This window comes from Motacilla alba, chromosome 1, assembly GCF_015832195.1.
Source record: "Motacilla alba alba isolate MOTALB_02 chromosome 1, Motacilla_alba_V1.0_pri, whole genome shotgun sequence".
Taxonomy (NCBI): domain Eukaryota; kingdom Metazoa; phylum Chordata; class Aves; order Passeriformes; family Motacillidae; genus Motacilla; species Motacilla alba.
Genome location: NC_052016.1, coordinates 2,466,567 through 2,482,929, shown reverse-complemented (window position 1 = coordinate 2,482,929; position 16,363 = coordinate 2,466,567). Strand labels below are relative to the sequence as shown.

General features: G+C 44.1%; 1 protein-coding gene across 1 annotated transcript in view; it reads right to left on the bottom strand.

Annotated features, from left to right (window-relative positions):
• LOC119697777 (serine/arginine repetitive matrix protein 1-like) overlaps positions 1 to 16,363 on the bottom strand; it is a 96,171-nt gene that overhangs the window by 75,282 nt on the left and 4,526 nt on the right. Inside the window, exon 3 of the mRNA XM_038129002.1 lies at positions 9,094 to 9,793. Coding sequence (XP_037984930.1) covers positions 9,094 to 9,793 — 700 coding nt within the window. The remainder of the gene's footprint in view (positions 1 to 9,093; positions 9,794 to 16,363) is intronic.

The window sequence follows — 16,363 nt, the reverse complement described above, 5'->3', positions numbered from 1 at the left end:
CGCTAATATGAGGGACTTGCCCTTCCTACCCTACAGCCACGCTGACATTTGTGAGATTGCTGCCCATCCTTGATCTCCTCCACTCCCCCAAATCCATTTGCCTCAGGGGAAGAGGTGAAATAAATATAAATAACTAGGGAAAATGTGGCGAGAAGATGGGTAGTAGGCCTCAAACTAAGCCTACAGCAGAGATTAAATAACAGGAGTAGATAAGAATGAAAGAAAAATCTGAGTGCAGGCAGTGAAGGACGAGGGCAGCTGGGACTTTGAGCTCCCAGGCACACAGCAGGATCCATGGGGAGCACCAGCTTCCTCTGGCACAGACCACTGGGTAGTCCCAAAGCCACATTCTGTCATGTTCTCCACCCACAGCTCACAGGGGAACAGGCTCAGCTTTGCCATCCCCTCTGCAAACTGAAGGCAAGACCTCAGGGTCCTTCACCATAACCTGTCCAGCTCAAACATGGCCTTCAGAGCCTCCTGCTGTCCCACAGGAATTCATGCCCTGTGGATGCCCTCCCTCTTCTCACCCTCCATCACTGGCTGGATGCCTGTGCAGTTCCAACTCACCCTTTTCACTTCCTTTGCCCTCCCCACTAAAAGTTATGTTTGTGCCACCCCCCCCATCCCTCCCTGTCCCCTAAGCATCCATTCTGCATTTTATCGATAAATATTTACCAAAAAGTTGAGAACAAAAAGCCTCAGCCACAGCTGACACAACAAAAACCATGGTGGTCATCACCTAGCACTCAAGTTCCATAGTGGGATGAACCTCACTGCCTGTGAAATGATGGAAATCCGGTTTCCAGAGCCCCTGCACAACAGGGCTGTGGAAAAGGTTGTCATTGTGGAAGAGAAACCTTGAGGTCACGCAACAAAATGAGAAGGAAAGATACAAAGGAAAGCTCCCTAAATAAATACAGCTAAAAAGCATGAAGTATAATGCAAATATTACTGTAGACGTTTGAAAATCACTTAACTATGCAAAAAGCTCTCTGCATTGGATGTCTGCAAACATAACTGGAGAACTTCTGTTTCGCTGACAGCTTCCCAAATTAGTTCCTTCGTATCATGACACAGCAAACACTTTGCTTTGTACTTCACAAGTGCAGTTGCAACACAAATTATGGTTTACTTGCCCAGAAATAATATGTGACCTGGCTTTTAAACTGCCCCACAGAAAAGCCACTTAATGAGAGTAAAAAAATTCAGGTGGACAATGTGTGGTGCGGATGGTGAACCACTTTGTAGTTTAAGCTGAGATCCACCTAAAGCCTATTTTGCTTCAGTGACATTTTTTCCAGCAAGATCCCATTCCAGGGACATCTGAATCTGCTTTTCATAACAAAAAGGACTTTGTCAAGGACTTGTTCTGTCCTTAGCTCAAGCCAGGAGCGTTCTAACAGCTTGTCACATGCTCACCTCATAATTATCAAGCCACTGACTCTATGCACTCACAGTATTTTCCTGAGTCAGGGCCAAAATTCCTAATAAAACTCACACCAAAAACCCCAAAGACTTCAGAAGATAATACCACAAAACAAAAACAAACAAACAAAAAAACCCCAATACACAATGGTTTCTGATAGAAAAACAACAGCACAAGAGAATTCAACAGAGGCCAGAGCTTGCACTTTATGCATCACCTTTCCATGGCCTGGGGGAAAAAGCAACCAAGTAGATTTGGGTGCACTCAAATCCTACCATGAGATTAGTGGGTGGAACATGGGTTCCTCCAAGCCTGCACGTTCCAGCATCCCAAAAAACTCTTGCCAGCTAAAACAGGAGCCAGCTTAAACAAAAACCACACTTCAAAGACTGACATTTGTCATTTGAACTCCACACTAACTACTAAACCTCTAGAGAACTTTTACTGAACAAGTCGTTACCAAGAGGATGAAGAGCAGAGCAGGGAACAAGCTCTTCCACAAATTCCTGAATTCCATTTTGGCACCCAAAAACTGCAGCCACTGGGGGCTGCCACTCTGCAGTGCTGAGAGACGAACGCCCCGAGCGTGCAGGCTCGGCATGAGCCACTCCACTTGCAAAACCACAGGAGAGGATTTCACACCAACAGATATTTATACAGACACAGCAACCCCAACAATCTTATCCACAGAATCACTGAGAGTAGATTATGGAGATAGGCAACTATTTGCAGCTACAGAGCAGTGTAATTATATTCTGGCTGCGTTGAAATAGTCCTGGTCATTTCAAGAATATTATTCTGATATTCTTAAAACACTGGAGGGCTCCCCAAAGTTACTCCAACAATTTAGATGGCAGAAAGTTACTGAGAATAATTTTTAGCCTAGTGCAAAACATAGAGCTTAAGCCACAAATTTTTTCTGCATGGGATTACAGTGTAATTAATTGGAAGAAAATAGCATCAAGTGCACTTGGACAGCAAAGCAAGAGCCAGATTTTCCATATGCAGTAGTTTTTTAAGCAATTATAAGCTATGCAGATTTACATATGTAAATGTGCAGAAATATATATGTTTATTTTAAAATCTCAGAAGGAACTGTATCCCTGACGAATTACACTGAGGGCCACACGAGCAGGATCTCCAAGAGAACACATGGAGAGGCACCAGGCAAAGAATTCCTCAGGTGATGTCTGTGTGTGCCCTTGTCTCTGTCACGTGGATGTGGAGCAGAGAGCTATTTTCAGCCATGTTCTTGGGCTGCCCCATGGCCCAAACCCCTGCATTTCTGCGGGAAATGTCCTTCTGGAAGCTTCAGCAGGAGCACATCAGTGATGCAGCTCGGGCTGCTCCCTGCCTCGGTGCTGAGGGAGCTCCAGGGAGCCTGGTGTTCAGGATGGAGGTGACTCTCCTTCCCAGAGCCTTTGCATTTAAAAATGGCTTTCTATAAATAGGATTGCTGGCTCACTCTTAAGTCTTACTCCCTGCCTTCTGAGTAAAAATAGCTAAAATAGGGATGCTGGGAAGACTTGCTAATCTCTGTCAGCCTGTCTGTCCATCCACCTGCCTTTATTCCTTCCTCAAAACTGATCATAGCATTTGTTGCCCACTCCACTGTGGAAGGTATGTATTGACACACCCTATTTTTCCTTTTTCTCGTGAGTAACTCAATGCTCTGGTGGAGGAAATAAAAAGTACTTATGACTAATTTTTTTTTTTTTTTTTTTTTTTTTTTGTGAATGGCAGTATTCAAAGATAAGCAATGACAAGAAAATCTCCCAGTGCCAACGAGTGCCAGAGGAATCAGTGGCCTGTTCTTGGAGATGTTCTCTTCAGTGCTCTAAAATATTGAGCTGTGAAAGGCTTTTGTTATTGAATACCTCCCATTTTGTGTTATTTTATTTTCAAAACCACCAATTGTTTGGTGAAATGTTTTTAAGGGTCAGGGGGGTGAAGACTGAGAAGATAAAGCTTCTTTTGAAGAACTGCAATTTCAGATCCTAATTTCATTGATTTAATAACAGTTTAAATGAAAAGAAAGCGATGATTAAGTGAGATTATGAAATAAAATATATTGTGAAATATGTAATTTAACTGCAGACACCTACACATTCACCTTGAAATAATTAAGTATTCTGATGTATGTTGCAGACCTATGTGAGTTAAATAGATTTTTGTAGTATATTTAGAGCTTCAATGACTCAAAAGAAATAACACATTAAAAATGTCATAAAATGTACCTTAGAATAAAAGATAAATAAATTGTTTTACTGCCATATTCAATTTTTAAAGAAGATGGAATTAGTCCTTCCTACTGCAAATCTCAAAGATTCCAAGACCAAGAGATTGATAAATGGCACGTGCCAAATAAAATCAAAGGCTAATGGAGTGATATGTTCAAACAGGCCTTGATCCTACACACATCTTAACTTTTTAATTAAACTTTGTGAAGAAAACAAAAAAAGTCCATATATTTTGCTCCTCAATCCATTGCCCTAATCTCCCAGCCCTAGAAAGATGGCTCATTTTGTTGCTTTCTGCTTTTTTTTTGGTCACTCCAGTTGTTTATTAAATAGGTAAAGGAGGTTATTTCCACACCCCAAACAACACCCTCACTTGGGAGGGCAGCATAGTTAAGTCTCTTAGTCAGGCAAAGAGACAAAAAGTGAGGCTCAACCTGAGCCCAGCTTGTTCAAGTCATGAGCTGGAGGAACTTTCTGGACGAGCTAAATCACCAAAACCCATGAGATTTTCCCAAATAATTCAAATTAGCGGCATGTTACGGGACAAAAGTTTACTCAAGAACAAACAAAATTAAAATCAACTCCTAAACTTTTCCAGATGCCCCAGCACTGAGGGAAATTCCACTGCAATACATCCCAAATCCTGTTTTCATTTCAGGGCTCCTCACTTCAAGGGAGACCTGGAGGGGCTGGAGCGTGTCCAAGGCAGGGAAGGGAGCTGGGAAGGGGCTGGAGCCCCAGGAGGGGCTGAGGGAGCTGGGAAGGGGAAGGCTCAGGGGGGACCTTTTCATGCTCCAAAACTCCATGAGAGAAGAGTGGAGCCAGGTGGGGGTCGGGATCTTTTCACCATGGAACAAGGGGTAGGATGAGAGGAAATGGCCTCAAGTTGCAGCAGGTGGGCTTAGATTGGATATGAGGGAAAATTTCTTCATGGGGAGGGTTTTCCAGCCTTGGAGCAGCCATCCATTCCTGAAGGGATTCGGAAGAGCTGCAGATGTGGCACTTGGGGACAGGGGTTAGTGCTGGACTTGGCAGGGCTGGGGGAACAGTTGTGCTCAAAGGTCTTTTCCAACCTGAGCAATCCTGTGGCTGTATGAAATCACAGTGAAGGGCTGTGAGCTGCAATAAAGACCTGTTTAAGATGGTTTTGAGGGGTTTTTTTACAACTTGCAGAAAACAACAACTCTTTGAACCACTCCCAAAAACACCTTCACTGTCACACACACCTGCTGCCCAGTGCTACAGGAAGAAGATGCAGCATCCACCAGTTTTTAGTGACCCTTGGAAGCAAAACACGGGCAAAACGCCTCTTTGAGCTGTCTCTGTGTGCTCCCACAGCTTAGGAAGACACAGATTCTGTGGTTTGCTGCCCACTAGTGTCCTGTGGCTCCAGCTCCAGCACAGCCACTGCCCACACCACGGGAGGAAATCCCCCCGGAGAGCCCCAGCACCTGGGGGAGCAGCACACCCCGAGCACAGGAGAAACATATTCAGAAATCCCCACGGCCTCTGACTGCCCAGCAATAACAGTTTTTCTCCCCTTGGCATTTGGTGATTAATTAATAGCTATTCATAGCTCGGGTAACACTGGATTAAAAACACCCTGAGCCGTGCTGTGCCATCCACACACAAGCACCAAGCTGAATGCTTCCTGCACATCCATTCAGCTTCCCGAGGTGAGGGTCTGGTTACACAATTCCGCACGGGCTGTGCAGGTATCTCACTATGTTTCTACAAAAAAGAGCAGCTTTCTCTTTCGCTGGGACGTTGCATTCCCAGCTCTGGGAATCACCATTTTCCTGGGGAGGCTCTGGCTCCTCATCCTCCAGCCTAACCCCTGCTCTCAGCTCAGTGTGTGATCCTTCTCCATCTTCCAAAACGCTGCTAGAACCCATATTGATGGATGTACGGCAGGGAGAGGATTCAAACAGGAAATCATTTTAATGGAAATGTATTTTTAGTGTCATCTGTGCTGTATTGGTGCCTCCCGATGCTCGATTGATTTCAGCAGAGCATCTGTGGGCAACGGGCACGTAAGAAATGCAGCCTGAGAGAAGCCTGGCAATGGGTTCAGCATATCCACAGCAGGCACTGAGTGACACTGAGAGATCCTCATTTCTGAAAGCAGCACCTGAGCTAGCTTGATCACAGCCATTACCAAAAAGAGGCAGGATTTTGAAGGAGGCCATTCTCCCCTCGAGCCTCCCCTGCCTTCTCTCCCTGTAATTAGTGAAATGCCCCATTATTAATTATGGCCAGGCTACAGCAGACTTCTGCTGCTCGTTCTGGAATAGTCAGGCAGAGTGGTGCAGGTAGAGTAACCCTGAGAGGCAACTCCAAAGCCTTGCTCAGGATTAGAACTGCATGACTCAGGCTTTCAAGGCAGAGAATTCAGCTGCAGAGCTCCCACTGATGTCTGTATCATCCCACGCACTTTCCAGGGCTGCAGAGCATTCATGGTTAATAGTTACCTGTATTCCTAAGGAACTCACAGCAACGAGAGTTTAAAACCCTCACAAAATACATGAACTTTAACCAGGTGCGTGGGGAGGTTTTTTGTTTTAGGCTTCAGAAATACTAATTGGATGGAAGAGCGTGTCAATACTTTATTGTCCCCAGAAGGAAGCTATTTCACAAACATCAAGCCTTCCCAGTGACACTGCTCATATCTAATTTGACAAAATGCATTTGTGCTGAGTGACTGTAGGGAAATATGGGGGCCAACCTTGTTATTGTTATTCAGATGGTTTTCATTATATTCAACAGAAATTAAGCCCAAGACTACAAGTGCAGAGTTAAACCTATGGGTTTATTTTTAAACCTATTTCTCCCCTCAGAAATAAAAAGGAAAAAAAAAAAATCAAAGCCAACACGAACATGAACAATCTTACACATTTTTAAGTTAAAATCAGAATGAGATGTAACGCATTGGAAAACCACTTATACCTGTGCTGGTATTTTAAGCAAACACGGTGTGGTTCCATTAGGGGTTAGAAAAGGCAATGGCAGAAGCCGAGCAGAAACCTGTCCTCCCCACCAGATACGCTCATAATGGAGCCCTGCCTGTCACACAATGGAGTTCAGATGGAGTTATAGATAGAATAATGAAAATAAATGTGTACGTGACATATCTATTTATATATGCAGTCATTTCCTTCAAAGAGACACATATCTGATATGACACTGCATTAAAATCTGAAGTCCTTTAAAAATATTATTCTCCGACTCTTGACTCTGATAAAATGGCCCTAATAAGTCCTAATAAGTGTTACCAATGAATAAAACCATCTTATCCAGTCTTAACGTGAAGGTAGGTGCCATTTTCTTCTAAGATTTCTCTTAAGAAGACCCTAAAAATCTGCATTTTGGCATCAAGTATGATGCCAAAAAACGAATAGACTTTTTAAGTTGCAAAGAATCGTTGAGCCACTCAATACATGTTTTCACAATGCTTACGTCTTGGAATATTACTGTACACAAAACCATTTAATTTTAGTCCCCCTGGAGCCCCAAATGTACAGATGTTGCTGTGTGGCAGCACAGAATCCATGCAGATGCATCTATCATGTACACATTACACTCTTCACTCTTTGGGAGACAAATTCAGGTTTGACTGTGATCCAAAAAACACATGGAAACTGAAAGTGAAATTACTGCTGACTTCATAGATCAAGGAATAAATGGAAGTGATTTTCATGGTACTTTGACTTCATGAAGCAAAAATTATTGTGTTCTTCAAAAAACCCTTGCAAGGAGGACTAAATAGGATAGAACATAGAATTTATAGCATCAGTAGAGTAGGAAAAAAAAATCTGCCTTTTTTTTTTCTTTTAAAATATGATTTCTGGAGAGAACCAGGGTTCATTTCTATGCAAATCTAGTTTTAAGTGAATAGCACTGGTCAGAGCGCACTTCCAGGCTGATTCTTTCTGTCCTATTAACAGCAAATCTCTCCCTCCAAGGTATCTGGCTGGAGAGGACACAGAGAAAGGCACAGTGCTGCTGCTGCTGCTGCCTGTCAAAAATAAATAAATAAATAGATAATTTCTTAATGTTAAAACTTGTTGCAGTTTCCTCACTGCCAAAAGAAATGCAAAAAAAAAAAAAATCGAAGTTTACACTTTGAGGGATTTCAATCCTTTCGTATTCTGAGGCACGCAGAAGACAAAAAAAATGCTTTTAAGGTCGCTCTAAATCCACACATTTAAGATTCACCTCCTGATTTCTGCCCTCCCCAGCGCTTCACACTGGACCAGCCATGCCTGTCAATGCATTTTCTCATCCAGTGTCTACTTAAGAAGATGTGAAGGCACCCTCATCCAGCATTCATCCCTCACCCTCTGCCAGAGGTTCAATTATTTCCATCCTTCAGGAATCCTCACACTTTGCCCTGTGCTCCTCTCTCGTTCATTCCTCACAAGGAATCTTTTCCCTGCTCTACCTGCTTTGCCTATGTCGAGAATTGTGTGTTTAATCTGATTTATCCGGCAGGGTGAAAAGCATTACAGGCAACGTTACGTTCTCGGATCGGAGGAGGCAGTGCAATAGAATAGCTGTCACCCCAGAATAATTTGTTTTCTGTCCTTAAAACTGCAATGCTGAACGTGCATTTTTAATAAAACTTAAGCAATTTAAGCATATTTTTACACATGCCATGGTTTTCAATCAAATATATCTGAATGTTCCAAAATACCCCAACCCACTATTAAAAACGCAGAGGAACTGCAATAAATGTTTGTCAGTCAAAGAGTTGGCAGAAGGAAAACAAAAATTAAAGAATAACAGGTTTACCCTTATTCTATCCCCACTCTAATTTCCCTTCCTAACTTTATAATTGACTAAAAGTCTTCAACCTTTCCAGATGATGTAATGCTTATCCGTGCATATTTTTACATAAATGAGTGAGGAGAAAAAAAAAAATTCGGAACAGGTACCTTCACGGAGAAATGATGAAAGTTAAATAAATTTAAAATACTACTTCTTAAATATATGTAAAAACGTAAGGCGAAAGCAGAGGGCGAATAAAAAAAAAAATGCGAAAGGAAGCAATATCTGAACGCGACCGCTTAGGATGAAAGCCCTTCAAATTATCCCCGTGTGCTCTGACGGATTTCTACGGCACTTGGCGAAAATTCTGTACTTTTCCAGACGAGAAAGAAAGAAAAAGCGCCTCTCTGCCTCCTCGCCTCCGCGAGCACCGTCTCATTCCGAAGGAGGCAGGCACGGAGGTTCCGGGCTGTCACTTTGCGAGGTGAGCGACTTTAAGCGATCGCGGCGCTCTCGCTCCTCGCCCTTCTCCCCGCGGCTCCCGCAGCCGGCGCGACGCTCCCGGCACAAAAGCCACCGCCGCGACCCGCTCCCCTTCCCGGCCGCCAGAAGGGGAAGGATGGGGACAAGGGAAGGGATGCCCGCGGCGGGGCTCACCATGCGAGATGCTGTGGAGCAAGGCGACGGCCAACATCCACATGCCCCCGCCGCTCCCCCGCTCCCCGCTCCGGGCTCGCCCTCGCCCGCCGCGCCCACGGCCGGGCCGGAGCTGGCAGGCAGCGCGCAGCGGGTCCGGCCGCCGCCTGGCTCGGCTGGTGGCTGCTCGGAGCCTGCGGGGCCGCTCGTCCGCCCAGCGAGCGCTCAGCCCCGCCTGCAGCCCCGCGGCTCCGCCGACACTCGCCCGGCGCTCGGGCGGGGGAAGAGGCGGCCGGCGGCGGGGGCGGGGGGCGGGAGCGCGGCGGGGCCCAGGTGTGTCCTTGGCTCGGGGAGGCGCCCGCAGGGCGGCGGGGGCAGGGCCACAGGTGACAAAATCCTCCGGCGCGGCCACACCAGCATCCCCGGCGGCAGCAGCCCGAGCCGCGGCGAGCCGGCTCCTCGCACGCCTCCTCTTCCTCCTCCTCTTCTTCCTCCTGCTGCTGCTGCTCCTCACACGGCTCCCCTCGGCCCGGCGGCAGGCGGGCGGGCAGGCGGGCACATCTTCCTTCCTTCCTTCCTTCCTTCCTTGCCTGCTTCTTTGGTGGCTCTGCTCCCCTCCCGGCTCGCTCTCCGGCAGCTCGCCTCCCCTGCCTCCCGGCGCGGCGGAGGGACCAGCGCTAACCCCAGCCCTCCGCAGTCTTAAAGCACCACCAGGTCCGCACTGTGGAAAAACCCAAGACCAATAGAAGAAGGCAGCAGAATTTGCAGCCTCTCAATAGTTGGCTGAACTGCGGCCGTTTGGCATCAGCTGAGTTGTATATGACTAATGTGTTGACAAGTCGTGTGGGGGGACTGGAGGAGGGGGCCCTTCTAGAAGGTCACAGCCCAGACAGGCGAGTGCATCAAATAATTGACTGGGATTCTGTGCACCACTGAAGGAAAATACATACACACACACACACACGCATCTTGCAGTGCTTACACAGGTCCAGATATTATTTGGCCTTTCATCTGCGTCTCTTTCTGTGGTGAGGCATTTTTTTCCTCCTCTAGTGAAAGAGTAAATTACAGTCTCTCTAACTAAAAGCAATTTCTGCGCCTATTCTTTCTTCACATCTGTGATGTGAAGGTTGGTCTGAAAAGGAAAAGGAAAAAAAGGGAAAAAAAAAGAGGGAAAAACATTAAATGAAGACACAGCTAAAAAAAAAAATCAATATTGTGAAATACATAACAGCATTAGGGCAACTCTGGATTTAAGCTGTGAGATGAAAAGCAAACGCAACAAAGCAATAAGGAATCTCAACCTGCAGAATCCCCAGTGTGTTACCAACAGGACAACTTCACATTTGGGGGGCAATATATTTTTAAGAAAATGCTTTATAGCAGCAGACACTGCCCTGCTGCCAACACCCTGCCTTGTGCACTGCAATGAAATCCAGGAAAGGACGTCCCCCAGAAAGACATTGGGATGGACACCTGCAGGGTGCTCAGCAGCAGCAGAACTGGGCAGGGAAGGAGATCTGCCTGGAGATGTTTCTGAGGCCACAGAGGACAGATCAGAACGCAACCCTGAGGTGTTGTGTAAGGCCCTTCTTTCTAATTCTGGAGAAAACCTAACGGAGGGACAGTGAAAGCCATCAGGAGAGAGCTCAGTTCCCTGCATCCCATTTGTGCTGGGCTATCAGCCAGGAGAGACTGAAGCCTTGAAGGCAAAGCAGGAGAGATGAGACCAACATTGGGCAGAGAGTCATGGCAGCATTTAAGAAAAAAAGATGTGGGCAACCCAGGAAGGTCTTCAGGGGGAAATAGAAACTGATGCTGTTAAACAAAAATTAAAGAGAGAAGTGCAGATGTCTTGGCAGAGAATAAAAAAAAGGAAAAAAAAAAGAAAGAAAAAGAGAGAAATTTGGTTTTATTGGGAGTGAAGTTCTGTTAAAAATAACAAAACTTTAATCTGTTTAGAAGAGAGCTGGTGACTAGCAGGAATGTTTAAGTATAGATTTGAGAGCATTTGGGAGAAGTTCATGACAGATTTGTTCAGGCAGCTCTTTCAGAATTGCTTTGTTTCCTCTTCTGAAGCCCGAAACATGTTTAGGGCTTAAGAGATACAATGTTCTAGACATTCTACAATGACAGAATAAATAAACCTCCTTCCTATACATTTCTACCTCCTTTACTCATCTACATAACTCTGTTTCAGAGTTCAAATTTTAGCTTCCTGTAGAACTGTCTCAAACAAGTTTCTGTACATTTCAGTTCATTTAAAAAAACCACAGCCGCTGCAAAGTAAAATAATTAATCTTAAATTTATTCTTCAGTGGCAACAAAAGGCAAAGGGACCAACTTCCAGAGAGTACTTAAGATTTTTTAAGAGTCCAAACAAATAGGCAGCATAATCCTTTTCCTGAGCTGGGTTTAAGGAGGGGAGGAGGGAGGCAGGATGCAATTTTGCATGAGAGAAGGGTTCACTGGTCCTGCTGCTCAGGGAATGACTTGGCTGAAACCTAAATTCAACAGTCTGTCAAGGTGGGGAAAGAAGAGCATGTGGTAACTTCCATGCAAAGTACATGACATCAGTCAGGATGCCACTTTTCAAGTCTGGAAAGTCAAGCATGATCAGGCTTCAGCTGCAATCAAGACTACTCAAGGTCATGAAGGAGAATCCCCATTTAAGGTTTTTTTGTTATTGTTTGTTTGATTAAAATATAATGTCTTAGATTAAGTGGCTGAAAATTACTTAGTTCTTCCTAAAATGATTATCCAGCAAAGTATCTCAATTAAACTCTGCATATAACTATATCTTCTAAAAAAAAAAAAAAAAAGCTTTTGAAGTTATTGATTTAGTTGTAAGGACCAAAAAATCTTAAAATAATCTCAAATCCTTAATCTGGATTTAGACCATCTACTGGTTGACTGTATAGGGTTGACCATCCTTGCTTTCTTCAGCTACCACACAACTCGATGAGGAAGATCTCCTGAGGTTAACAGAGATATAGCAACAACTCAAGTCAGCTGATGAGCACCCTGAATGCATCTCAGGCAACGTTTCAAGTCACACTGTACTGCAGGAGGCACAAGGAGAAGATTTTCTATTAGGACCTCACTGAAACCCTAAAGAGTTTGAGCCATCTGGTTCCAATGGGATACCCAGAACACCAAACATGCACATTCCAGTTCTACCCCAAGCCACCAGCATGAAGAACACGCAGAAACATCACCAGAATGATCAGTCTGACCCCATCCCACCCAGCCATCAGCTTGCAGTTGGAACATCTTGACTGAAAACCACAGGAAGGGTTAAATGGTGAGGTCTGCACACCAATTTTGCAGCGCACCTGCATCATGTCCTCACTTTAAGTGAGCAAACACACAAGGAATGACCACAGCAGACCAACACAAGTAAGATCTGCCTCGTGGAAAGCCTTTGTGAAAATGAAGCAAGTTGAAAATTAAGGATCCAAGTTGGTTGAATGTTTTCACATTGGAAGATGATGTATCTGTTGGATGACAGGCATAACCTACAATCAGTCTTGCAGGGAAATTGTTTCTTCAAAGAAAAAGATAAAATAGTCTGTCTACAATAAGTCTGCATTGATTGGGACTTAAAATAAAAAAAAAATATTAAAAAAAACAAAAGAATCTTCCAAGGAGCAGCAGCTCCTTGTAATTGGTAATTGGTTCTATTCAGATCTTGGATGGTTTCATAGGCTTTGGGCTTTAGGGAACTCAGTCAAATATCTGCCATTGAAGCATTCAGCTATTCAAACAGAGCTCCTCATTGTCATTCAGAATGCAAAAAGCTCATTTGCAATTTCAGCTTTGAAAGTGGTTTTAAAAGCACCTGAAGGAAGAAAGAATGGGAGGGAAGTAGAGAGGAAGTGAAGGGAAAGCGTGGTGAGAGAGGAAGTTCTCAGCAGTCAGAAGACCTGGGGAAAAGAAACAATAAAAAAAAGAACATGCCTGAAATCAGAATCTAAGTGAATGATCAGCCCAGTTTCTGGGAGAGATGACACCTTGGCTCAGTCATCCTCCAGTTTCTAAATCATTCTGTCTCTCCTCGTTACTGTCCTCTTTCCCTGACTGGAGTTTTCTTGGCTATTTTCTTGCAGCATAGCAATTTGAAAGGAAAATATGAGTTATGATCTTGTAGACTAGGTAAAGATACTCTCAGAGGGCTATAACTAAGAAAACTCGCTTAGTTCTACATTTAGTCATGATTTTCATTTGAATAAGATTTAGAAATTTTTCAGTTCTGCTAAGAAAGAAATTGTAGTCCCAATCAGTTTAAGAACAAAACCAAAGAAAGCAGCATACCCCTCTGAGATAATGACAATAAAGAAACAAAACTTGGAATCACTCAATAAGCACTTTTTTATCATTTTAAATTAAAAATATGCAAAGAATTTGTGAATATTTGGCTGAAATATAGTCCAAAGCATTCAAATCTCGATCTTCTGAAAAAAACTGGGAAATATTCTCCATCTTCTCTCTGATTCATATCTGTTTTAAAGATGACAAGTTCGAACCACTCTTCTCCAAATTTTCAGGTAAACAAAAGTTTTGTCACTGCACCCATAATAAAGGGAGATAAACTCAAAGAGGGATAAAAGGACCAGGGGTTAAGAAGGGAAGAGGAGCAGAAGTGGGAAAGCTTTTTAGTAGCTTCCATCACTCTGGCAACTGGAGAATCAAAAGCCTTGTGAGAACAGGTTTTTCCTCAGAAGACTTCATGCCCGATTTGATACTGGAAAGATTCAGATAAATGTTGAATGCTTGTCAAAACCAATCGCTAAACCTTCTGATATTCACTGGCTATCAAGCTTAATGCTCATATCTATAAGCTCACAGTCAGCCATTTTTTATCAGGACAAGCTGCAAAAAATTAAATATTTTTCCATGAGACACTTAAGAACGGAAAAGGAATTTCTGGTTCTGTAAGTACCATTAAGGAGATACCAGTTGAAAAGCTCTGTTTGTTACCGTGCATCTGGGAATGCTCAAGATGGAGAAACGAAATCTTAATCATCATGCATGCAACTACTTGTGAAAGCATCTGTGCTGCTGATACCTATCTATTCCACCCCAAAAATGCAAGGGAATAACTACAACTTGCTTCATTTGAAGCCATTGACTGCTCCAAGCTGATAATGTGCAGGAATATTGTTATCTGGCAAAAAAATGTGCTCTCTCGCATGACCTGTTCTTACAGTACACACACAATTAGCCATTCAGTCTTGATATGCTCATGAATTAAAGCAGCAGCTTTCAAAACACTCTGGATGGCTTAATACCCACTGAGCTTTAAAGCATAAAATGGGGATCTTTTTGATTTATTTTATTTTTCCCCCTTGCCTGAAGTTAGTCTTCTCTCGTGCAGCTCATTCCTGGGGTTCCAGTAGCATCTGGAAGATGTGAACAAGCCAGCTCTCCCCATTAGGTGGTTCTGTGAGCACGGGATCAGTGGGAAGAGGAATTTCCTCAGGACTGAAGACTTAAGTCAGATGTCTGTGAATTTTTCCAGTTTTTTCAACAACTTGGAGTGGGATTAGTCTCTCTCTCTCCCAGGTGAGTGTTTATACTCTTATACACATAATAAAGCAATGAATTGATAATATTCTACTTAAACTCGGCAAGCAAAGGGATTGAGACTGGACAGCAGGTTCAGAAGTTATTAGAGACAAGGAGGAGAGCAGCTGACAAAGATGTTTCTTAGAAATCCATGCTAGAGTAAAGCATGGAAAAATCCAGTCTGTGGGAAGGATGTTAAAGCCCGTGTATGATTCATGTTTTCTTCAGAGAATAACAGATTTTTCTATTTCGAGCAACATCATCAAAACATAGGGTAGTGATTATTTTTTTTGATGCTGTAGACTTCTCTTTGCATTGCACCTTGCAAACAAACAGAGCAGGTAAGAGTCTCACTGCTTGAGAGACTGTCAGCTAGAAGAAAAATATTTCCTTTCAGAGGGGAGAAGCCAGGAGAAATATATATATATATTTTAATTTTTACATCTTCATGCAGACAAGTTTGTTCCTAACAAATTAAATAGGGTAGGGGAAGGGGGTGGCATGTAAAACAGGTAAATAAGAAAGGTGGGGACACAGCACACCACCTTCAGCCAGCTGTCCAGGGCAAAAACATGGGCTTGAAAAAGGGCAGAGAGGCTTCTCTCAGCTCTAATTGGTTCTCACAAGAGGAAGTAGCGTAACATGACACCCCAAGCATTATGGCACTGGAGATATCCACTGGAAACCTCCAAATAAAGGTGAACTGAACCCCTTTGTGTGTCTGATGCGAGTGCAAAGACAAGACATTAAACAATTGGCATCAAACAATTGTAATGCCAAGACAGGATGGAATGAATTAGAGACACTGAAATCACAGGGACAGCTGTGCCACACTGTACAGATCATAACCTTGCAGCACGAAAGGGATGAGCCAAGAGGACTATTTCATTTCTAAATCTGATTTTGCATTATTTGGGTTAGAAGCCAGAGCACTTTAGCAATAGATCTAGAACTCCTGTGGGTTTGGATGCAGGCATGTCTAAATACACACAACTGCTTCTCATTGAGAAGAAGTGGCAGGAAAAGAGAAAATTTGAAGGAATATCACAATTTCGACAAGACCTTAAAAAAAAATTTATTAATGATGGCTTCAAAGCTCTGCAGACCTCTCTTTAATAATTGTTACAGGGCAATCCATTAAGGACTGTAATTATGTGGGAAGAAGGTTATCCCTGGTCCTGAGCCAAGCACTGATTTCTATTACCTGCTCTGGATGCCAGTGGCTCACAAGGAGTAGCAACCACATAAACAGAACAGGAATTGAGCAGCTGGGAGCCAATACCCCCCTGGCCAGAGTCAACACAAGGAAGGCACCAGGAAGAGCAGAGCTCTCCACGCCTCGGGCAATGCAGTGTCCTCCACATTCTCATCTTCCTGACTCCCACCTACCTCCAGGCACTGAAGAAGAGATGATATCTCTGCCTGCAGGCTGCTGGGAGCACGTGTGAGCATGGCTCTCCCCAAGCCTGGTGCAAAGGAGGGGCTGCAGGGGAGCAGCAGCACCGCAGAGCAGCGGTGGAGCAAGGATGCAGGGTTGCCAAGCAACAGCCTACCACGGGAGTGGGGAGGTAAAATGGGATATAAACTGTCTTTGGTCGTGTGGGGCCACAGCAGCCCTCCCATCTGCCTTTCCCCCTGCTTCCATTGGGTTGTGGGTCTGGATTTCATGAGAGGGTTTGGCCACAAAAAGCGTGTCCTGCACCACGAGCTCCAGCCGGCTCCT